The 25,427-nt window shown below is 39.9% G+C and overlaps 1 protein-coding gene across 2 annotated transcripts in view; it reads left to right on the forward strand.

Annotated features, from left to right (window-relative positions):
• Positions 1 to 25,427, forward strand: part of Mtmr1 (myotubularin related protein 1) — a 68,887-nt gene that overhangs the window by 31,992 nt on the left and 11,468 nt on the right. For both annotated transcript variants that reach the window (XM_052170137.1, XM_052170138.1), the window contains 3 exons: positions 6,547 to 6,732; positions 14,336 to 14,542; positions 22,825 to 22,917. In XM_052170137.1, the coding sequence (XP_052026097.1) occupies positions 6,547 to 6,732; positions 14,336 to 14,542; positions 22,825 to 22,917 (486 nt within the window). The remainder of the gene's footprint in view (positions 1 to 6,546; positions 6,733 to 14,335; positions 14,543 to 22,824; positions 22,918 to 25,427) is intronic.

Consider the following 25,427-nt stretch of genomic DNA (forward strand, 5'->3'; position numbering starts at 1 on the left):
TACATTGGCTGGAATCTTGCCTTTTTCATTACTTTTCCACAGTTTAGTCTGATGGCTCAATTAAGCAAATCCCTAGAAAGAGAACTACATAAATGAATGTGTTTTTAGTAAAACAACCACATGCCCTTGGAAGTACTTCTAATAAATTTACTGATAATTTAACCAATTCATATCTTTTAAACTATATTTTATATATTACTTTTATATATATTTAGAATAGACTCAGTTATATGAAACTGCAGAAATAGAAAGTTTGCTGTCATCATTAATGACTTTAATGGCTTTTTAATGGCTTTCATCATTTCATCATAAACCCCCATGCTGTTCTCACTCTTCAGCCAGGCCCTCTTGCTCTTCCATTGGTTCCTCTTTCTTTGCTGAACTTCAAGTGGTAGTGTTACTTGAACTTGGATTGGGATCCCCTTTATGGTTCTACAACAATCTCCCAAGGCCGTCTACTCTAAGGCAGGACTTTAAAAAATATTTCTGTGCTGAGTTGCACGTGAAGTATCTCTAGCCCTGAATTCTCCTGAAAGTAGACCAAATCCCCACCCTATTTTATGTTTGACATTTCTACTTGGCTGTCTCCAGGGTCACAAAACCTCAGTGAACTCCAGTCCATCGAAGAGAGACCTATGGCTTGGACTTGGATACTCCTGAGTTTTGCTGAACCATTTACTTAACCTACCCCACAAGATGAGAGTTGATTTAACAGGGTCCTCAGGTGGCACTATGACCAGTTTTCTGGGGAACCGCCAGACTGATTTCCAGAGTGGTTGTTCCAGCTTGCACTCCCTCTAGCAGTGGAGGCCTGTTCCTCTTTCTCCACATCCTCACCAGCACCTGCTTTCTCCTGAGTTTTTGATCTTGGCCATTCTGACTGGTGTGGGGGTGAAATGCTTTGTGCCAACACCTGTATGAGGATTAGAACGGAGAATAGTACCTGTGAAGGCTTCTGCATCCCCAGTACTCCATGCATAAAGCTACTGAGTTAGCCCCTTCTCTGTTCAGGGATGCTACCCAGGATTCTGACTTGAATCCTAAGTTAAGGTATTGGTTACTAATATAGGAGAAGAATGGGTCAGGGAGAATAGTGGTTTCCTGAGGCTGCCCTTTAAACTATCACAAGTCTAAAAACCTCAGAAAGTTGTTTTCTTTCTAAAGGTTCCAAGAGAGAGTCTACTTTTTTTTTTACCTCCTCTAGAGTCTTATGGCTAAGCCAGTACTCCTGAGCTTGTAGCCACACCCTGCAATTTACCTCAATTTCACTTGGCCTCCTCTTGCTGTATGTTTCTAAGTTTCTTCCTCCTTTTAAGGATATTGTAATGACCTTTAGTGCCCTCTTGAGGTAATCTAGGATTATCCCTGCAGCTTATGGTCTTTAATCACATTTTCAGTGACCTGGTTTTGTTTTGTTTTTTAAATAAGGTTGCATTCACAGTTGGCAGGGGTTTATCGTAAATATTTTCAGTGAGGACCACTTTTCAGCCTATTTTACAAAGGCATCCTTCATCAGGCTCCACTCCTCCTGATTGCTGGATCATTGCCACTCTACTTCTCTGAATCCTTTCTGTTACCACTGTACTGCTAGTCAGAGAACTTAAAAAACATAAGAAAACTATATGGAGAAGATAGACACACAAAGTCCGAAGAAAGATCTTCCTTTTAATTATTTTATTACTTTAAAATAAATATTTGTCATACTTTTAATTGACTAGAGTTGTATATGGTTGTAGTGTATGTGATGTTTTGAAGTATATATACATGTAGAGTGACTAAATTAAGGTAGTAAACATGCATAACTTCACATAATTTTTTTGAAGTGAAGAAACTTCAAATCTATTCTTTGTATATGATAAATTATTCTCAATAGTCACCATGTTATACAGACTGATCAAAGAAAAAAGCTCTGCGCATAAATGCATGAATCCTTTCCTTTCTCTCTCACATATCATCTCCTATAAGATAATTTCTTCAGTTCCACATGCACATCTCAAAGTCACCACAGAATCTTTGCTGTGTTCACATAGCTAGCTAGCCACCTCCCCATTCTTCAGGCTAGCACTTTCTCAGCTCCTGAAACTTAAGAACCTGAGTTCACCAGCTAGCTGTTTCAAGCCAAGGTATATGTTGATTTCTGTTTCTCAGCAGGCATAGAGCTATGGCCCCATTTCTACTGCTCAGATTGCAGACCCAGGCACTTATTTTTCCCATATCACTAGTTTCTCTCAAGAACTCTGACTGATAATATAGGTCTGTCTAACTACTTTTTGTTTTCCAGAACCATCTAAACCTCATACCCTGCTCCTTCCAAAGTATCAGTGGGTTTTCTTTCTCATTGTCTTTCCTTTTTGTCATGAGACTACCAGATGGCTGATCCCTGTGTTCTGTTATAGAATTGATATGTAGTGTTCTTTTAACTCTATAGTCTTGGTTTAATTAATGAGCCTTTGTCTTCTGTGCATTGTTATAATCAGCTTGTAGGCAGCAAATTGACTTTATGTTCCCCAGGTTTATCCTAATTCTTAGTGCATGTATGCTGCCTCTGTGCTGAAATGCTATATAGCTGAGATTCTAGCTAATCCCCTCATAGAGTTTCCTCCCCATTGGCCACTGGCTCCCAGGAACTGATTTCTATGCCTAGCTTATAGCTGAACACAAAGTGTGCAAAGTCATCACTGCCTTGCAATTCACTTCACCTCTCCTATGTACCTTCCTCAGGGCTGCTGGGTGGTAGTCCTCTACATTTCTCCAACCAGCTCCTGATTCTCCACAAAGGCCATTTCAACCCATTTTGTGGCAATTCAAGTATATAGTCCTGCCCAGACCCTCATTCTCAAAAAACGACTGCTTCTTCATAGAGGACAAGCTATATCTGACAAGAACTGTCTTCCCTTCCTGCATCTTATTAAGGTAGAAGAAGTGGCTTTCTCCCTGGCCCTTATTTTCCTTTCCTGGCCTCTCCTGACTACCCAGGACTTTAATCCTTCATATTCTCCCTGCTTCCCCTTCCCTCTCCTCTTCTGCTCTCTCCACTCTCTCCTTCCCTCTGTTTATGATCCCTACCTTCTTATCTGTTCTCTTCTCTCTCCTTTCTTCTCTCTTTCTCTCCCTCCACTCATTTGTTTTCCTTAAATATTGGTCTTCTTTAGACTTCTGGCCTACTCTTCTGTCCGTACATTGCACATTGTTCTGGAATACCATGCAACATTTTTCTGTATTCCCTTGTCATCCATCCTTATGACAAATATTCCACATTGATATTCACAGTTCACACTTTTTCCAAGTTCCAGACCACCTTGACCTATAAATGTCTCCAGCCAAGTTTTATTCCAAAGTCATTTGGTCCTCACTGAACTTGAAGCCAGTCTTCCCCATAGAATATATTCCTTCACCAATAGACTCTTAATAAATTATGCCAATACCTTGTGTAGCCCTTGTCCTATCCATTATGTGTTGCCTCTTTAATAGCTCAAATTATATGTCCGTCTGTGCCCTAGATCCTTCAGCCACATGATTGCATCTCTGTGCTTAATCTACCTGCAGAATGTGTCACCCTCATGAACCCTTCCGAGTATAACCCTGTTCCTCTACTGTCTGACCCCTCTACTCATACCATCTCGTCTCTGCATGCTCTCTGACTTCTCTCATTTATCATTCTTACCAGTGACTTGGTATAATTTGTGTAGAATTTTTCTTCATTTTAGGAAGCCATGTCCTTTCCCATCTCTGTGCCCTATTTGTCTTGGGTATTCCTGTCTGTACCCTAACTTGTGCCTTCTTTGCTTTTGGCTGTCCAGGTATCTGGCCCCTCCTGTGCTATCCTAGAGCACATGACCCTCAGCCCTGTGCTGCTCTTGATCTTGTTCTCTTCTGCCTACCTCAGCAAACTTGGAGAGCCTAAAGGACCAGCAGAGTCTCAACTTACTCATCATCATTCCAGTATTGAGCTAGAGCAGGACATTTATTTGTATACACTGGATAGTTAGTTTTAGACTAAATTCATAGTGAGTCTTTGTTACAGATGTTTACCTTTTAATCAAGATAAAATTCAGGTAACATAAAACTTCTTAGTTTATACTTCAAGGACTTCCAATATAGTCACAATACTGCAAAGTAGCTCTACTGTCCCAATCCATTGCCCCTAATGGAACTCTATATCCATTTGTTGTCACTCCCCATTTCCCTTGCCCAGCCTCTGGCACCAATTAATATGTCTTTATCTGTATATATTTCCCTCAATTGGACACTTCATAAAAATAGAATCATACATTTAAGAACTCTTTGGTATCTGTCTTTCACTCATTTAAAAAGGTAATCCATTTTGTAGCATCTGTACTTAATTCTTTTTCTGGATGAATAATATTCTGTTGTATTGAAAGAGAAGATTCTATTTGTCTATCTGTTTGTGGACATTTAAATTGCTTCTCCCCATTGGCTATTGTAATATAGCTCTTCTACTCATGGGTATATATGCTGAAGAATTCAGAACAGGTACTTAAATAAAACTTGCTCACAAATGTTCATAGTGGCTGGATGATATGGGACTTCTTTCACCAATTATAACTTTCACCGATTGTAACTTTTGAGGACCCATCAAATTGTCTTCCACAGCAGCTGTAACTTTTTACCTTGCTGCCAGTTTCTCCGAACTTTCATCTAAATGTGTGAATATTAACCTCTGAAAAGTATAAGCTAGCTACAGACCAGGTTTTATTATAAGATCAGTTGTCTCCCTTTTTGTTACATTTCTTTTACTTTTTACATTTATTTTCTCTTATTAAATTGCTAAGATAAATATTGTGGTTTCTGAACTCCAAATTGTTTTATTATGCAGAAATGTTGCGATAGTATGACATTTTCTAGGTAAATAAATGACACTAGCAGAAGAAACCTTGTATAAAAGCCACTTGGTACTGATTTTAAAACTATAGTTGGTGAAAGGGGATTATTATTAAGGATTAAATTGTGTCCTCAATAAAACGACATGTTGAAGTCCTGACTCTTTTTTTTTTTTATGACACTGTTAAATTGGCACCATCCTCTCTTTTTTTTTTAAATTTTTTTTATTCGATATAATTTATTTACATTTCAAATGATTTCCCCTTTTCTAGCCCCCCCCCACTCCCCGAAAGTCCCGTAAGCCCCCTTCTCTTCCCCTGTCCTCCCTCCCACCCCTTCCCACTTCCCCGTTCTGGTTTTGCCGAATACTGCTTCATTGAGTCTTTCCAGAACCAGGGGCCACTCCTCTTCCTTCTTGTACCTCATTTGATGTGTGGATTATGTTTTGGGTATTCCAGTTTTCTAGGTTAATATCCACTTATTAGTGAGTGCATACCATGATTCACCTTTTGAGTCTGGGTTACCTCACTTAGTATGATGTTCTCTAGCTCCATCCATTTGCCTAAGAATTTCATGAATTCATTGTTTCTAATGGCTGAATAGTACTCCATTGTGTAGATATACCACATTTTTTGCATCCACTCTTCTGTTGAGGGATACCTGGGTTCTTTCCAGCATCTGGCAATTATAAATAGGGCTGAGAATCCTTATAAATGTGATCAAGTTAAGCCAAAGTCAGATTAGGATAGACCTTAATTCAGCATGACAGACACACTTTTTATTACATTTATTTGTATGCACATGTGCATGCTTTTGTGAACATGCCAGAGGACAACCTTGCAGGATTTGCTTCTCTCCTATATCAGTTCTTGGTATCAGTCAAACTCAGGTTGTCAGGCTTGGTAGCAAATGCCTTCCCCACTAAGACCTTTTACTAGTCCAGCAGATATTTTTATAAGGAAAATATAGACAGAGGCAGAGACAAAGGGGAGGTCAACTGTAAACATGTAAATAGAGATTAAAGCATTGAGGATTTAAACCTAGACTGTCTATACGTACTAGGAACAAAGAGAGTCAAAGAGCAGTATTCTCTGTGGTTGTTGGTCTTATTCATTAACCGATGGAATTTAGAGTCCTATAGATACAACCCTAGGCATGACTTTGGGAATGTTTCCAGAGAGGTTCAACTTAGGAGGAACGACCCTGAATGTGGATACCCCCACCTCTTAGACTGGGGTCCTAAACTGAATAAAAAGGAGAAAGTGATCTAAGCAGCATTCATCAATGTCACCTCTCACATCTGTCACTACTCTTTCTCTCCTATAATGGACTGTCTCCTCTCAGACTGTAAGCCACTTTAAGTTTCTTTTGTCATGTATCTGTCACAGCAATGAGAAAAGTAAGTGGCACACTCTTCTAGAGACTTCTAAGGAACTCTGACCCTCTGGCACCTATATTTCAACCTCCTAGACATGAGATGTGGTGATAGTGGTGCACTGCAATGAGATGGTGCATTTCTGCTGGTTTGTGTTGGCAGTTTGTGGCACCTCTGTTGTGTTCTGGCAGTTCCAGGGCAACCATACAGTGTATAGAAATTTACTAACAAGGGAGTTTGATGCATCTTTCGTGGTCTATGTCTAGTTACAGTAGAAATAGTACAAAAGTTAATTCAAGAAGTAATATATATCTTTTGCTTTTTTATAGGCAAAGGGTGGTGGATATGAAAGTGAAAGTGCTTACCCTAATGCAGAACTCATATTCTTGGAGATCCACAATATTCATGTGATGAGGGAGTCACTTCGTAAATTAAAGGAGATCGTGTACCCTTCAATTGATGAGTCACATTGGCTATCCAATGTGGATGGGACACATTGGCTGGAATATATACGGGTAAACAAGTTCAGTCTTTTATCTACTTTCTAATTCAGGCATCTAACCATCTCTCATAAATATTTTTATTTATAAATGGGTTTTTATCATTATATATTAATGCATCTTGGCTGTGTAGGAAACCTTTTGACCTTTTTTCTGGAAACAAACTGTAGTCTTTGTGGAGGGCTTTTATGACAAAAATTCACAATGTTTTAATTACAAATTAATAAATAAACAACTTAAAGACAGGATCATGTAACCCATGCTAGCCCACAAATTTTCTGTTTAGCTTCTTTTGATCTTCTGATCCCCCTGACTCTACCTTCCTAGTGCTAGGTTTTCTAAAAAGTTGTGTTTTTTTTTTTAAGCCATGGTTTCATTTTAAATTATATGCATTTGTGGAGATTGGTATATACACACATGAATGGCTGTGCCTGCAGGAGTCAGAAGATTGTATTGGATCCCCTGAATGTGGAAGAGCTACAGGTGGTTGTTAACTTCCCGACTTAAGAGCCCAGAACCAAACACTACACAAACAGTATGCACTCTTAACTGCTCTGCCATCTTTCCAGCTCCACGTTTCTTTGTTTTTAATGACTGGATCTTTCTGTTCATGTAGCTTGAACTGTCTTTGAATTCACCACCTAACCCAGACTGGCCTAAAGTTGCCTTTAACAGAACTTTTTTTTTTTTTTTTTTTCAGTATTTTTTTTTATTCGATATAATTTATTTACATTTCAAATGATTTCCCCTCTTCTAGCCCCCCCACTCCCCGAAAGTCCCGTATGCCCCCTTCTCTTCCCCTGTCCTCCCACCCACCCCTTCCCACTTCCCCGTTCTGGTTTTGCTGAATACTGTTTCACTGAGTCTTTCCAGAACCAGGGGCCACTCCTCCTTTCTTCTTGTACCTCATTTGATGTGTGGATTATGTTTTGGGTATTCCAGTTTTCTAGGTTAATATCCACTTATTAGTGAGTGCATACCATGATTCACCTTTTGAGTCTGGGTTACCTCACTTAGTATGATATTCTCTAGCTCCATCCATTTGCCTAAGAATTTCATGAATTCATTGTTTCTAATGGCTGAATAGTACTCCATTGTGTAGATATACCACATTTTTTGCATCCACTCTTCTGTTGAGGGATACCTGGGTTCTTTCCAGCATCTGGCAATTACAAATAGGGCTGCTATGAACATAGTAGAACATGTATCCTTATTACATGGTGGGGAGTCTTCTGGGTATATGCCCAGGAGTGGTATAGCAGGATCTTCTGGAAGTGAGGTGCCCAGTTTTCGGAGGAACCGCCAGACTGATTTCCAGAGTGGTTGTACCAATTTGCAACCCCACCAGCAGTGGAGGAGTGTTCCTCTTTCTCCACACCCTCTCCAACACCTGCTGTCTCCTGAATTTTTAATCTTAGCCATTCTGACTGGTGTAAGATGAAATCTTAGGGTTGTTTTGATTTGCATTTCCCTAATGACTAATGAAGTTGAGCATTTTTTAAGATGCTTCTCCGCCATCCGAAGTTCTTCAGGGGAGAATTCTTTGTTTAACTCTGTACCCCATTTTTTAATAGGGTTGTTTGGTTTTCTGGAGTCTAACTTCATGAGTTCTTTATATATATTGGATATTAGCCCTCTGTCTGATGTAGGATTGGTGAAGATCTTTTCCCAATTTGTTGGTTGCCGATTTGTCCTCTTGATGGTGTCCTTTGCCTTACAGAAACTTTGTAATTTTATGAGGTCCCATTTGTCAATTCTTGCTCTTAGAGCATACGCTATTGGTGTTCTGTTCAGGAACTTTCTCCCTGTACCGATGTCTTCAAGGGTCTTCCCCAGTTTTTTTTCTATTAGCTTCAGAGTGTCTGGCTTTATGTGGAGGTCCTTGATCCATTTGGATTTGAGCTTAGTACAAGGAGACAAGGATGGATCAATTCGCATTCTTCTGCATGCTGACCTCCAGTTGAACCAGCACCATTTGTTGAAAAGGCTATCTTTTTTCCATTGGATGTTTTCAGCCTCTTTGTCGAGGATCAAGTGGCCATAGGTGTGTGGGTTCATTTCTGGATCTTCAATCCTGTTCCATTGATCCTCCGGCCTGTCACGGTACCAATACCATGCAGTTTTTAGCACTATTGCTCTGTAGTATTGCTTGAGGTCAGGGATACTGATTCCCCCAGATTTCCTTTTGTTGCTGAGAATAGTTTTAGCTATCCTGGGTTTTTTGTTGTTCCAGATGAATTTGATAATTGCTCTTTCTAACTCTGTGAAGAATTGAGTTGGGATTTTGATGGGTATTGCATTGAATCTGTATAGTACTTTAGGCAAAATGGCCATTTTAACTATATTGATTCTACCGATCCATGAACATGGGAGGTTTTCCCATTTTTTGAGGTCTTCTTCCATTTCCTTCTTCAGAGTCTTGAAGTTCTTGTCATACAGATCTTTCACATGTTTGGTAAGAGTCACCCCAAGATACTTTATACTGTTTGTGGCTATTGTGAAGGGGGTCATTTCCCTAATTTCTTTCTCAGCCTGCTTATCCTTTGAGTATAGGAAGGCCACTGATTTGCTTGAGTTGACTTTATAACCTGCCACTTTGCTGAAGTTGTTTATCAGCTGTAGGAGCTCTCTAGTGGAGTTCTTTGGGTCACTTAGGTAGACGATCATGTCGTCTGCAAATAATGATAGTTTGAGTTCTTCCTTTCCAATTTGTATCCCTTTGATCTCCTTATGTTGTCGAATTGCCCGAGCTAGTACCTCAAGTACAATATTGAAAAGATAAGGAGAAAGGGGGCAGCCTTGTCTGGTCCCTGATTTCAGTGGGATTGCTTCAAGTTTCTCTCCATTTAGTTTGATGCTGGCTACCGGTTTGCTGTATATTGCTTTTACTATGTTTAGGTATGGGCCTTGAATTCCTGTTCTCTCCAAGACTTTAAGCATGAAGGGATGCTGAATTTTGTCAAATGCTTTTTCAGCATCCAATGAAATGACCATGTGGTTTTGTTCTTTGAGTTTGTTTATGTAGTGGATTGTATTGATGGATTTCCGTATATTGAACCAACCCTGCATTCCCGGGATAAAGCCTACTTGATCATGGTGGATGATCGTTTTGATGTGTTCTTTGATTCGGTTGGCAAGAATTTTATTGAGTATTTTTGCATCGATGTTCATAAGGGAAATTGGTCTGAAGTTCTCTTTCTTTGTTGGATCTTTGTGTGGCTTTGGTATCAGCGTAATTGTGGCTTCGTAGAAGGAATTGGGTAGTGTTCCTTCTGTTTCTATTTTGTGGAATAGTTTGAAGAGTATTGGTGTTAACTCTTCTTTGAAGGTCTGGTAGAATTCTGCACTGAAGCCATCTGGTCCTGTGCTTTTTTTGGTTGGAAGACTTTCTATGACTCCTTCTATTTCTTTAGGCATTATGGGACTGTTTAGATGGTCTAGTTGGTCCTGATTTAATTTTGGTATTTGGTATCTGTCAAGGAAATTGTCCATTTCCTCCAGATTCTCCAGTTGTGTTGAGTATAGGCTCTTGTAGTAGGATCTGATGATTTTTTGGATTTCCTCAGTTTCCGTTGTTATATCTCCCTTTTCATTTCTAAGTTTGTTAATTTGGATACTTTCTCTGTGCCCTTTGGTCATTCTGGCTAAGGGTTTATCTATCTTGTTGATTTTCTCAAAGAACCAGCTCCTGGTATTGTTGATTTTTTGTATGGTTCTCTTTGTTTCTACTTGATTGATTTCGGCCCTGAGTTTGATGATTTCCTGCCTTCTACTCCTCCTGGGCGAAATAGCTTCTTTTTGTTCCAGGGCTTTCAGGTGTGTCATTAAGCTGGTAATGTATGCTCTCTCCATTTTCTTTTTGGAGGCACTCAGGGCTATGAGTTTTCCTCTTAGCACTGCTTTCATTGTGTCCCATAGATTTGGATATGTTGTGTTTTCATTTTCATTGTGTTCTAAAAAGTCTTTAATTTCTTTCTTTATTTCTTCCTTGACCAAGGTATCATTGAGTAGAGTATTGTTCAGTTTCCACGTGTATGTGGGCTTTCTGTTGTTTCTGTTGCTATTGAAGACCACTTTTACTCCATAGTGATCAGATAGGAGGCATGGGATTAGTTCGATCTTCTTATATTTGTTGAGGTCTGTCTTGTGACCAATTATATGGTCGATTTTGGAGAAGGTACCATGAGGTGCTGAGAAAAAGGTATATTCTTTTGTTTTAGGATAGAATGTTCTATATATATCTGTTAAATCTAATTGGTCCAAAGCTTCAATTAGTTTCATTGTGTCCCTGTTTAGTTTCTGTTTTCCTGATCGGTCCATTGAGGAAAGTGCAGTGTTGAAGTCACCCACAATTATTGTGTTAGGTGCAATGTGTGCTTTTAGTTTTAATAAAGTTTCTTTTACGAAAGAGGGTGCCCTTGCATTTGGGGCATAGATGTTCAGGATTGACAGTTCTTCTTTTTGTATTTTTCCTTTGACCAGCAAGAAGTGTCCCTCAGGGTCTCTTTTGATGACTTTGGGTTGAAAGTCAATTTTATCTGATATTAAAATGGCTACTCCAGCTTGTTTCCTGAGACCATTTGCTTGTAAAATTGTCTTCCAGCCTTTTACTCTAAGGTAGTGTTTGTCTTTGACCCTGAGGTGTGTTTCCTGTAAGCAGCAAAATGTAGGGTCCTGTTTACGTATCCATTCAGTTAGTCTGTGTCTTTTTATTGGGGCATTAAGTCCATTGATGTTAAGAGATATTAAGGAATAGTGATTGTTACTTCCTATCATTTTTGACGTTATTTTTTAAATTTGAATGCTTAACTTCTTTTGGGTTTGATGAAAGGTTACTATCTTGCTTTTTCCAGGGTGAAGTTTCCCTCCTTGTATTGGTGTTGTCCTCCTATTATCCTTTTTAGGGCCGGGTTTGTGGATAGATATTGGGTAAACTTGGTTTTGTCATGAAATATCTTAGTTTCTCCATCTATGGTGATTGAGAGTTTTGCTGGATATAGTAGTTTTGGTTGGCATTTGTGTTCTCTTAGAGTCTGCATGAGATCTGCCCAGGACCTTCTAGCCTTCATAGTCTCAGGTGAAAAGTCTGCTGTGATTCTGATAGGTCTTCCTTTATATGTTACTTGGCCTTTTTCTCTTACTGCCTTTAGTATTCTTTCTTTGTTTAGAACATTTGGTGTTTTGATTATTATGTGACGGGAAGTATTTCTGTTCTGGTCCAGTCTGTTTGGAGTTCTGTAGGATTCTTGTATATTCATGGGCATCTCTCTCTTTAGGTTAGGGAAGTTTTCTTCCATAATTTTATTGAAGATATTTGCTGGCCCTTTAAGTTGTAAATCTTCACTCTCATCTATGCCTATAATCCTTAGGTTTGGTCTTCTCATTGTGTCCTGGATTTCCTGGATATTTTGGGTTACAAGCTTTTTGCATTTTGCATTTTCTTTAACTGTTGAGTCCATGGTTTCTATGGAATCTTCAGCATCTGAGATTCTTTCTTCTATCTCTTGTATTCTGTTGTTGATATTTGTATCTCTGTCCCCTGATTTCTTCCCAAGGCTTTCTATCTCCAAAGTTGTCTCCCTTTGAGTTTTCTTAGTTGTTTCTACTTCTGATTTTAGATCCTGGATGGTTTTGCTTAGCTCCTTCACTTGCATGTTTGTGTTTTCCTGTAATTCTTTAAGAGATTTTTGTGTTTCCTCTTTCATGAGCTCAGCCTGTTGACCAAAGTTCTCCTGTATTTCTTTAAGAGATTTTTGTGTTTCGTCTTTCATGACCTCAGCCTGTTGAGCAAAGTTCTCCTGTATTTCTTTAAGTGTTTTTTGCATTTCCTCCTTGTTGGCTTTTGTATTCTCCTGGATTTCTTTCAATGATTTTTGTGTTTCCCTTGCAAGGGCTTCTAACTTTTGATCCATTTTCTCCTGAATTTCTTTATGTATGACCTTCATGTGTTCCTGTACCAGCATCATGACCAGTGATTTTAAATCCAAATCTTGTTTTACTGGTGTGATGGGGTATCCAGGACATGTTGGTAGAGGAGAATTGGGTTCAGATGTTGCCATATTGCCTTGATTTCTGTTAGTGACGTTCCTGCGTTTGCCTTTTGCCATCTAGATCTCACTGGTGTTAGTTTATCTTGTCAGTGCTGGACTCACCAGTGCAAGCTGCCCCTTCCCAGTTGGCCTCTGGTGCACAGCTTACCTCCTGCACTGCTTGTAGACAGTGTGCTGCTGCCCAGGCTGTTCAGATCCCAAAGCAGGCACCCGAAGGCTCCCGCTGGGGCCCGCTGGATTCACTGGAGCACACTGACTTCTCCCAGCTGGCCGCCCGGAAGCCCAGCTAGCCACTTGCAGGACTTGGAGATGTAATGCTGCCGCCCAGACTGATCTGGATCCGGAAGCCGAGAGAGTAGAGCTAAGGGCTTCTGCCTGAGGCCTTGCCCCAGATTGTGTCTGTGGAGCAGATGGAGCCTGTGTGCACTCCCAGGGAGTGCGGAAGGTGTATGCTACTGTGACCTCCCCTGTGTTCCGCTCACTCCGCTGGGCAGCCGATCTGCCAACTGGGCTGTCGCACACAAGGTTAGCCTGGCCGCCCAGTCCCTGAGTCCAGGCAAAAGCCTGGGAGGCCAAGGTCCGAGCAAAGTTCCCCTAGAGCTATGACTGTTAATTGGGTTTGCCAGGTGACTAGGATGGCGGGCGTGTGCGCCCGCGCTCCCTGAAAGCGCCGGGAGAGTCTGCTTTGCTAACAATCACCTGGGCGGGTTGACTCACAGATTGCCCACCAAGCCGCCCAGTTCTTGGGGTCAGTCCTGTGCCTTTTGGGGCCTGGACCCCCGCTTTGTTAGCCTTAGGCTATGCCTGTTACAGGTCTGCCCGCCTGAGCTCTCTGTCGTCCTGCAGGCAAAATGGCGGCGGCGCGCTAGCAGGCCTGGGCAAAAAACCTCCTGGCTGGGTTGGCACCCCGATGGCCCCCCGACCCGCCCAGGGCCTGGGTGCAGGCCAACGCCCGTTGGGCTCAGACCACCGCGGTGTTGGCCTCGGATTATGTTTGTGTACCTCAGTCTGTCCGATTCCTGGAGTACGGAACCAAGATGGATACTCCTCTCCTGACTGGTGGGAGGCCGAGTTCTGAAGTGGCCTCCGTGCAGGAAAGGCGCCGCACAACTGCAGCTGCTTGCTGCCCGGCTGGTCAGCGAAGGTCAGTGGTCGTGGGCGCAGGGCCCAACTGGTCCCTGTGACGCCTTGGTTCCACTGCTGATGGCCCTTCAGCTGGAGCAGCCACTGCTGCCGCTGCCGCCGCCGCCGCCGCCGCCTTAACAGAACTTTTTGACCCTTCAATAAATGACCCCATTTATTTATGTTATTTTTATATATTTTTTTTAAAAAAACATGATGCTAATACTTCCTAGTGATTCTTAATTAATTTTGTGTTTGTTGTTGTGTTTTGTTTTGTTTAGGATACTGGGAATAGAACTTAGGAACTTACTGAAATAGAGCCTCATTCCTAGATATCATTCTTTTATGGTTTATTGGCCAGGACATCCAAACTTTTGCACAGAATTATCTTATACAGCAATTAAACATTTAATGTAGCCTTGTCTGTTTTACCTTCGTTTCTAAAGGTTCTCCTTGCTGGTGCAGTGAGAATTGCTGATAAAATAGAATCTGGGAAAACTTCTGTGGTCATCCACTGCAGTGATGGGTGGGATCGAACATCCCAGCTCACATCTCTGGCAATGCTGATGTTGGACAGTTATTACCGGACCATTAAAGGATTTGAGGCTCTCATAGAAAAGGAGTGGATAAGCTTTGGACACAGGTTTGCACTGGTATGTTGGTTTGGCTTATGTGTAACTGTTTTATTATTTCACATATGTGTGCCTGGTATTTGGTAACATATAGTTACATGCATGAGAAACCTTTTTTCTGCACCAGACTTGAATTTCCATTATAGAATACTATGGACTTCCACATTGCATGTTCCAAATAAGGCTTATTTTGTATAATTACAAATTTCTGTTAAAATGTATCAAATCCACATGACACAATTAATCACTTCAGTGTTAGTAAATACAGTGTCCTTCATTCACAATATTCATTATACAATGCGCATTACTCTTTTCTAGCCCCCAAACCTATTTGTCACCCCCAAATGGAAGCCCTCTGTACATTAGTCAGTACACTATTTCCACGTCCCTTCAGTCCCCAGACTCATAATCTGCATCTATAAAAATTTATGAGATACCTACAATTGGTTACTTCTGTATGGATATATGGGACTTTCCATAACAAAGTATTACAGACTGAGTAACATAAACCACTGTATTTTTTCACAATTATCGAAACTAAAAGTCTAAAATGAAGTTCCAATAGGGTTGGTCTTTCTCAAAGTCTCTCGCCTTGGTTTGTAAATGGCCATCCCATGCTCTTTTTGCCTCTTCCCACATCCTCTGTGAACATTTCTCTGGTATCTTTTAAGGACAGAAATCTTATTGGGTCAGAACTTAAGTTTAATGACATCTGTAAAGGTCCTGTCCCGAAAAAATCATATCATAAAGTACTAGAACTTTGGCATATAATTTAGCCTGGAAAACATTGCTTTTGATTTGCTGAGTATATACCCAAGGGTGAATTTCTCAGTCATTTGGTGGGTATTTGGGGGCAGCCATTTGTATGTCACTAAAACTGGCCAGTGAATTCTACTCTGCAAAGCCCATTGAGCAGTTGGGAATAATTCATTGCATTGAAGTACTCCTAAAGTCTGGGTGAGGCTCAATGTGCATTGCAGGATGGGTAGTGCAAGGACTTGAGTAGCATAGGTGTGGCAATCTGAGTTTACTTGCTGTGAATACACTTCAAGGAGGAGAGCCCTCCCAGAAGGAGGGGGAAGCCTCCCAGTCTCTGAGTTACATGTCCTGGAAAGCTGTTGTCAGATTTTTGGACACTTCATGTTGCACTGGGGTGTTTCAGGGAGAGTAATTTGAATATATCAAGTGTCTGCTGCTGAGTCTGGCCCCTGCTCACAGCTCTTGTGGCTATTTCAAAACAGTATCTTAAATTGTTTGTTCCCATTTGTCAATTCTTGATCTTAAAGCATAAGCTATTGGTGATCTGTTCAGGAACTTTTCCCTTGTGCCCATGTCCTCAAGGGTCTTCCCCAGTTTCTTTTCTATTAGTTTCAGTGTGTCTGGTTTTACATGGAGGTCCTTGATCCATTTGGAGTGAAGTTTAGTACATGGAGATAAAAATGGATCAATGCGCATTCTTCTGCATGCTGACCTCCAATTGATCCAGCAGCATTTGTTGAAAAGGCTATCTTTTTTCCACTGGATGTTTTTGGCTCCTTTGTCGAAGATCAAGTGACCATAGGTGTGTGGATTCATTTCTGGATCTTCAATTCTATTCCATTGGTCCACTTGTCTGTCACTGTGCCAATACCATGCAGTTTTTAACACTATTGCTCTGTAGTATTGCTTGAAGTCAGGGATACTGATTCCCCCAGAATTTCTTTTGTTTTTGAGCATAGTTTTAGCTATCTTGGGTTTCTTGTTATTCCAGATGAATTTGAGAATTGCTTTTTCTAACTCTGTGAAGAACTGAGTTTGGGATTTTGATGGGGATTGCATTGAATCTGTAGATCGCTTTTGGCAAGATGGCCATTTTAACTATATTAATCCTGCCAATCCACGAGCATAAAAGATTTTTCCATTTTCTGAGGTCTTCTTCGATTTCCTTCTTCAGAGACCTGAAGTTCTTGTCATATAGGTCTTTCACTTGTTTGGTTAGAGTCACACCAAGATACTTTATATTGTTTGTGGCTATTTTGAAGGGTGTCGTTTCCCTAACTTCTTTCTCAGCCTGCTTATCCTTTGAGTATAGGAAGGCAACTGATTTGCTTGAGTTGATTTTATAACCAGCCACTTTGCTGAAGTTGTTTATCAGCTGTAGGAGTTCTCTGGTGGAGGTTTTCGGGTCACTTAAGTAGACTATCATGTCATCTGCAAATAGTGATAATTTGACTTCTTCCTTTCCAATTTGTATCCCCTTGATCTCCTTATGTTGTCTAATTTCTCTAGCTAGAACTTCAAGTACTATATTGAAAAGATATGGAGAGAGAGGACAGCCTTGTCTAGTCCCTGATTTTAGTGGGATTGCTTCAAGTTTCTCTCCATTTAGTTTGATGTTGGCTACCGGTTTGCTGTATATTGCTTTAACGATGTTTAGGTATGGGCCTTGAATTCCTGTTCTTTCCAATACTTTTAGCATGAAAGGATGCTGGATTTTGTCAAATGCTTTTTATGCATCTAATGAGATGATCATATTTTTTTTCTTTGAGTTTGTTTATGTAGTGGATAGCATTGATGGATTTCCTTTTATTGAACCATCCCTGCATCCCTGGGATGAAGCTTACTTGATCTTGGTGGATGATCGTTTTGATGAATTGACAAATGGGACCTCATAAAATTACAAAGTTTCTGTAAGGCAAAGGACACTGTTAAAAGGACAAAACCGCAACCATCAAATTGGGAAAGGATATTCATCAACCCTACATCTGATAGAGGGCTAATATCCAATATATACAAAGAACTCAAGAAGTTAGACCCCAGGGAACCAAATAACCCTATTAAAAATGGGGTACAGATCTTAACAAAGAATTTTCACCTGAAGAAATTCGGATGGCTGAGAGGCACCTTAAGAAGTGCTCAACATCATTAGTCATTAGGGAAATGCAAATCAAAACAACCCTGAGATTTCACCTTACACCAGTCAGAATGGCTAAGGTCAAAAACTCAGGAGACAGCAGGTGTTGGCGAGGATGTGGAGAAAGAGGAACACTCCTCCACTGCTGGTGGGGCTGTAAGATGGTACAACCACTGTGGAAATCAGTCTGGAGGTTCCTCAGAAAACTGGACATGAGACTTCCAGAGGACCCTGCTATACCTCTCCTGGGCATATACCCAAAGGACTCCCCAGCATGCAATAAAGACACATGGTCCATTATGTTCATAGCAGCCTTATTTAAAATAGCCAGATGCTGGAAAGAACCCAGATGCCCCTCAAATGAGGAATGGATATAGAAAATGTGGTATATTTACACAATGGAATACTACTCAGCAATTAGAAACAATGAATTCACAAAATTTTTAGGCAAATGGTTTGATCTGGAAAATATCATCCTAAGTGAGGTAACCCAATCACAAAAGAATACACATGGAATGCAATCTCTGATAAGTGGTTATTAATTAGCCCAGAAGCTCTGAATACCCAAGGCACAAATTGCATAACAAATGACTCCCATGAAGAAGTATGGAGAGGGTCCTGGTCCTGGAAAGGATTGATCTAGCATGGGAAGGGAATATAAGGACAGAGAAAAAGGAGGGAGGTGATTGGAGAAGGGATGGAGAGAAGAAGGTTTATGGGACATATGGAGAGGGGGGATCCGGGAAAGGGGAAATCATTTGGAATGTAAACAAAAAATATAGAAAATAAAAATATTAAAAAAATTGTTTGTTCCCCTTAAGCAAAGGCTGAGCTCCATGGAGAAGAGTATGGAATTTCCAGATGTTTGCAGATGATTTTCTCTAAAGCCTCAGAGGCTAATTTCATTAATCTTTCCTCTCCAGAATGCATGTCTGGAGGGAAAGAAGGTTCTCAAGGTGTTTTACTCAAAGAGGAAATAGTAAGAGCTGTCTGTTGTCATAGCGGCCATGGCAGTACCAGGGTCAACAAACTCAGGCATCAGGATGGACCCACAGTGCTGTGTTCTCTCCCATCCTTGTTAATGCCAAAAATTCAGCACACTACAGCTACAAAGAAAGAAATGTGTCCAAAATATTACCATTGACAAATGATGAACCTTGTATCTCAGATATGAGTTATCTACTTAAGGTCACGCCACTTAGCCAGTTTGTGAGCAGGGGTCAGGTCCATAACCAACATTTGCTGGATCTCTGTTCTCTAAATTATTTGTAGTTTCTGTGAATGAGTTTCTCAGTCCCTCAAACTAATACCTGCCCTTACTTACCTGCTTCCATCATCTATTTCTTGAGCATTATCATGGAACTTTCTAGGTGACTTCTTTTCTATTCTGCCTCCATTCCCATTGTTATATCCTACAACCCTTTCAGTTTCATGGTATTCTTCAGCTATCACTGAAATTATCTGTCTACCTTTATTAGAACACTCATCAGAACTGCATTTCTCCTTGTCAGTCTTAACCCAATTTCAAGTGGTCTCCCTCCTCACAATCATCCATCACACCTAGTCTTATCACAGCCACTTTTTCCTTACATTGCTACTCTTTCTGCCTTAGCTCAGATGTTTTGATCTCTTTCAGGCAGTCTCCTAAGCCTGTCATCCCCCTGAAACCAAATGGGGCATTCCCAGAGACAGGTCTGATTTTGTCACTGCCCAGTATGAACTCCCCAGTGTGGTATTCAGTGCCTGTGATGTTCTGTCCATAGCTCAACTCTCTAGTCTCCTAACTCAACCTCTGCCTCCTCCTCACTCATTCCCTGAGTGTGAACCCTGACTATCCACTTATAGTTCAATAAGTGCCTCTCACTCCTTCTTACTCCTTACAGTATATTTATGATACATCAGGGAGCAAGTGTCTCCCTGCCATTCAAGTTTAAATAAATGAAACCTCTACCATGACTGTAGTTCATATGTCTTTACTCCCTTAAATTCTCCTCAGCCTCATCCTAAGATTGTTTACTCTATCCTTATTGGTCTCACTATACCCAGTGCACATGGGAAAGCCCATGCAACAGTGTATCACCTTTTTATTTACAGGTCTTTCCTACTTGAGTACACCACAAATTAATTAATCCTCATATACAGACACTGTGCCTCAGTCGTCTTAGTAGTGTCTCACCAAGGATTGTGCCTCTTCCATATCCTATGAAATTGCCTGGAATTCTGAGGGACAGGCAGGATACCTGACATCAGAGGGGGTCAATTGGTGTTAAAAAGAAAAGAACATAGACAGGAAGATGACTCAGAGGGTAAAGGTGCTTGCCTGAGGAAAACTCTGACATGTACTACAACATATATAAATGTCAGGAGCCATCTAGGATAGGCTAAAGACATGCAGGTGAATTTCTAGAGATGACCCACCATTTTTGCATGACTGCGATGGATAATCTCTAAATTGCAAGGCCTTCAGAAATTTCATCTCAGGGTTGCTTCATGCTACTGATAAGCCTTTCCTGTCACTATTACTTAGTCTAATGACTCCTGGGCATTAGCCCACCCTATTGAGCGAACTTCGTACAGATCAAAATAAAAAGAAACTTTCATGAATTAATGCTATATAGATGAATTAATGATTTTATGGAATTCCTGATTTGATTCAAATAATTTTAGAAAGTTTTAAGAGATGGGTTTAGTTGTTTTGCCAGAAAGATATAATAATATTTGAATTATATATAGAATATGCCCATTCTTTATAGAATAGTAAGTAAAGGCTGCATAATAAGGAATAAATACTATGAGCCTTCACAATTACACTAAAAAGAGAAACAGGCTTGGAACAAATTTGGGATCAAGGAGAAATTAGGTCAGGTCCAAGGATGAGGCCACAGGTGTGCACTATGATAAACTGAGGCCATGTGAAACTGTTGCTTTGAACTTATAATGAGCTTATAGAGTGAAACACTGTTTATTCTGATTGTCAACATCTTTCTGTGACTCTCCTTTTGTGTCACATTTTATCTATGAGTTAATATTCTAAGAACTTTTGTATATAAAAAGGCCAGAGAAAAGAAATCAAGTGTTGGCTTAGGGGGGCTCAGCCCCATCCATCCATCCATCCATCTATCCAAATGCATATATGTATATGTATATCTATCTCTGTATATATATATATATGTGTGTGTGTGTGTGTGTATGTATATATGTATGTATGTATGTATATATGTATATGTGTAAATATGCATGAACACTAGTGGAATAGATGAGACAGGTGGTAGGGCCCAACCAGAGTGTGTGTGTGTGTGTGTGTGTGTGTCTGTGCTATTGCCTGTGTAAAAGATTTAAATTCTTTTACTTTCTTCTCTCTCTGGTTCACAGAGAGTTAATGAGTCCAAGGCTCTTGCCCAGCCAGTTAGAGGCTCCCCTACAAGAGGGAAAGGAACGCTAACAATCCTTTACTTAATGCCCTGCTGCTCCTAGCAGGGATTAATTACCAAATTTATTTTTGTCTGTCTATAACTATGTACACTTGAGAGTTAAAATAGTTCAGAGTTCCTCACTGGACATTCTTGCCAGTCCCAGATAATTAAGTTTGTTCTGTCAGTAGTATTGACTCTGTAAATCGCTGTCATGGAGACCTGTCTGCTATAAGCATGATCCCAATCACCAATGCTTCTCCCCCATTCACTGCCTTTCCCAGGAAACTCTGTGATGCCAGGTAGCTCACTGACATATAAACCTACAAGACATTGCATTGAATGGTATAAGTAAGACACAAAATGTTAAATACTGGTATGTTTTCCATTTACACAAAGTAGCTAGAATAGTACAAAGGAATATGCTTGTTGCCGTGAATTATGGGGTATAGGGTAGCCATTCACTATCTAATAGGAACAGAGTTTCAATTTAAGAAGATGAACATTCTAGAATAGATGATACTAATAGTTATAAAAGTATGTAACTTCATTGAACTGTACATTTAGAAATCATTTTAACCTTTGGTAACTTTTATGTTGCATATTTTATCATAATTAAAAATGTAAAAGAAGGACTTAATTATCATAATTAAAAATGTAAAAGAAGAACCACTTGCTCAGTGGTTAAGAGTACTTGCGGTTCAGTGTCCAGCACCCACATGGCAGCTCAATCATCTGTAACTACATATATAAGGAATGCAACAGCCTCTGGCCTCACACACATAATGCACATAAATAATAATAGACATTTCTAAAGTAAGCTAAAACAATCACCCAAAACAAGAAAATTAAACACACACCCACCAAATAAAAACAAGGTAATATACTCTAAGAGGCTTTGTATAGAGGTAGGGGTACCCTTTGACACAGGGTTTCACTATGTAGCCCTGGCTGGCCTGGAAATCACTATGTAGACTAGGCTAGGCTCACACTAACAGATCTACCTGCCTCTTCTTCCCAGGTTCTCTCATTAAAGGTATGTACTACTTTGCATGGCTTCTCTGAGGTTCTTTTTAAAAATGATTTTTTTCTTTCAAATGTCTATACATTTACACAATGTGTTTTGATTTATCCATTCCTCTCTACATCCCTCTGACTCCTCCTGGGACCCACTACTCTAGTTGTTAGATACTAACATTACTTGTTCATTTCCTTGTTTTTATATCTTTACAGGTAGCAGTTTCATTGATTGTTTTCTTCCAAGCTCTTTGTGGAGATTGAATAATCTGCTTCATAATCATTTCTTTCTTAATCCTTTGCTCATTTGGAAGCTTCTTTTAGAATGCTCATGACATAGATGTCTTTTAAATCATTAAACTAGTAGTGCTTCTGGAAAATCTCTTTTAAGGTTTAAAGGTGCCACCATACCCACCTTTTCCATGGGTTCGGGGGTAAGCCATTTACTTAGCCTGCTTCCTAACATTTCTGAAATATGTCCTACTTTGTGAACTACTAATTAATCATCTTACATTGATATTATTTGCTTGACATAGTAGTGGCCCTTGGTCCCATCATTTGAACTAAAAAGTTTGCTGGTCAGTTCTTCATCTTTCTTGGTGTCAACTATATTAAAGTTGATTATATATAAAATCAACCATATATAAAGGTGACTATATATAAAATCACCACCATGTAAATATAGAGTAAACTAAAAATTTGCTTTCTAAAAGAAGTCAAGTACACTTAGTTTAGTGAACTCTTATTTTAATTATATAGTCATTTATTTTTAAGTCATACAAAGTAGTACATTTTCTTTGACATTTTAATATTACATATTATTATGCTCTAATATTCTAATTTATCCTTGTTATAAACAATTTTGAGTGCCCACAATGAGCCGGTATTCTCTTAGGCAGAATAAGACATGACTGGGCAATTTAAGTGACTTTCGAGAGGACCATATAGCATGCATATATGTGTGTGTGTTTGCTTCTCTCCAGAGAGTGGGTCATGGTGATGACAACCATGCAGATGCTGACCGATCACCTATATTTCTTCAGTTTATTGATTGTGTTTGGCAGATGACAAGACAGGTAAGAGATTTCAAGTATATTTTCCACCTATTATAGTCTTTGATTCAAATATATCTCATAGATGAAAATTAAATTTCCATTGCTGCTTCATTCCAAATGTGGGTATGTATGTTAAATATGCTCCCTTCTATTACTCAGTACAGTTTGATTCTCAATCAACTCAAAGATGTGAAAAGAAAATTAGAAACAGTTTTCTTCTGCCAGTGGTTTTGGTCAATCCTCTTATCTATAGTTAACTCTGCTTCTACTTTCCACCTGTTGTCAGTTCCCTGCTAACTGCTTACTCCAAGATTTCCTTCCATATTAGAACTGCTAGTAAGTAAGCCACTCCAGGAGAATGTCTGACAATGTCCACACTGAGAGCCAATAACAGAGAGGAAGCTCGAGACTTTTTTGTCCTTAGCTGTTCTTTTAGTTTCCTAACTCCACTGAGGAGGGCTCTAGTAAACAAGGGAATTTACAGGCATCTTCTTTCCCTGAGTTAGTGAGGCTCCACAGTTTCATTTTGAATAAGGCCTACTCAGATTTTCCTCTAATCTCTGACATCCATGTCTGAGTTTGGACAGACATCCCTTAGGATGAGGGACTGTGACAGGAACATGAACTTGGAATCAGAAAGAATGAGGGAAGAAAGTCGGGCGGTGGTGGCGCACGACTGTAATCCCAGCACTTGGGAGGCAGAAGCAGGCAGATTTCTGAGTTCGAGGCCAGCCTGGTCTACAGAGTGAGTTCCAGTACAACCAGGGCTACACAGAGAAACCCTGTCTCAGAAAAAAAAAAAAAAGAATGAGGGAAGAAGCCAGAGAGCAGTTTTCCCTCAGTATTTGCTGTTAGCATAGCTTGAGTGAGAGTAAGTTGGAGACTGAGAACCAAGGCCTGGAAGCTACCCTTCTTCTGCATCTGTGAGAAGCTCATGGCCATCTTCAGGGACTCTTCAAAATGCCTTGATGCTTGTGCTTGCTGATTCTAAAAGCCTTTTCAAACTTCTCAGAGGACATTTATCTCCTCCCTGTGGAAAGCTGTGGATTACCATCCTTGTTTGCTCACTCTGGGTTACTGTTACTGGGGGACATGTGTTGGAATGAGAAAATGACAAGAACAAGTGTGCTGGCTCTGATGTCCTCCCTGTCACAGTGTGGACTACTTCCCAGAAGCATGCCCTGGAAACCTGGTAACCATATCAGCTCTAGACCCACAACAGAACTACTTGTGCTCAAAAGTTAGAGCCCAACACTGCAGCTCCCAAGCCTGTAGGCACTTCTAATGTTTGAGAGCACATTGCTAGTCCAGCCCATCTGAAACTTGAACCAGCATATGAATCCTCAGAAGTTCTTTTTGAAATACAAGAACATGAGTCAGTAGTTTAAAGAACTGCCTTTTTGTTGCTATGGGTTCACAGAATGGCAAGGACAGTGGTTTTCAACCTTCCTAGTATTCCAACTCTAACACAGTTCCTCATGTGGTGACCCCCAACCATAATGTTATCTTCATTGCTACTTCATACCTGTAAATTTGCTACTTTTACAGATCATAATGTAAATATTTTTTGGAGTTACAGGTTTGCCAAAGGGGTCACATTCCAACTCATAGGTGGTAAACCTCTGGTCTAGAGAATAAAGACCTACTTTTAAAAGAAACGAGGGGAAAGGGTTTGGAATAGATCTTGCAGTGCATTTCTTGGAATAGACTCCTTTAGATTTAGCATCAGCAAGTTGACAGGGGCGAATGTTAACTGAGTTCCATGTTATATAGAGTTAACAAAAGGCAATCTGAGGGGAGCACCCCCAAGGGAAAGGCAACAGAAAAGGCAGGCTGAGAAGGCCTAGAGCCTGGCTGGAAGTTCTTTTCTTCATTGTACCCTACTAATGACAGAACTGAGTGATTGTTACATTCAGATCAAGACAAGAAAGCATGAAACACATTTTAGAAAACTTATCTTGGAAATTAAATGCAAAAAAAATTGGAAACAATCTCATTGACATGAACTAGCTCATTTTACTCAAATGCTTCCGAATGTACACATTGGCATAAACATATGTATCTTTCTCTTCAAATTCACTTCCATTCCTCATACTGATTAGTGCTTATTTTTACCTCTAATCTGTTATTTTTGTACTGCTTATTGGTTTTTAGGAAAGAAAATAAGGGGTTTGGATGGAATTGTTTTGGGGCCTCTCACAACTCTGATTCTGTTCATTAAATATGTGTATAATTTTCCTTAAAATAACATTATTGCCTGAGAAGAAGAGATTGGCTGTAAGTTAATAAATTAATTTTATACAGAACAAATTAGTAAAATATATATCCATGTAATACAATTTGATTATTTTTTATTTGCCTACTGCTAAATCAAGATCAATCAATATAAAGTCAGAAAAAAATCTCAGAATACAATGACCTATCATGTATAGACTATGTGCTACTTTATAGAGAGACAAACTATGACAAAAGGAACTAGAGAAAAGTCTTGAAGGAATCATTAGCATCTTAGAAACACCATTTTATAGCAT

The sequence above is a fragment of the Apodemus sylvaticus genome, chromosome X (genome assembly GCF_947179515.1).
Source record: "Apodemus sylvaticus chromosome X, mApoSyl1.1, whole genome shotgun sequence".
Taxonomy (NCBI): Eukaryota; Metazoa; Chordata; class Mammalia; order Rodentia; family Muridae; genus Apodemus; species Apodemus sylvaticus.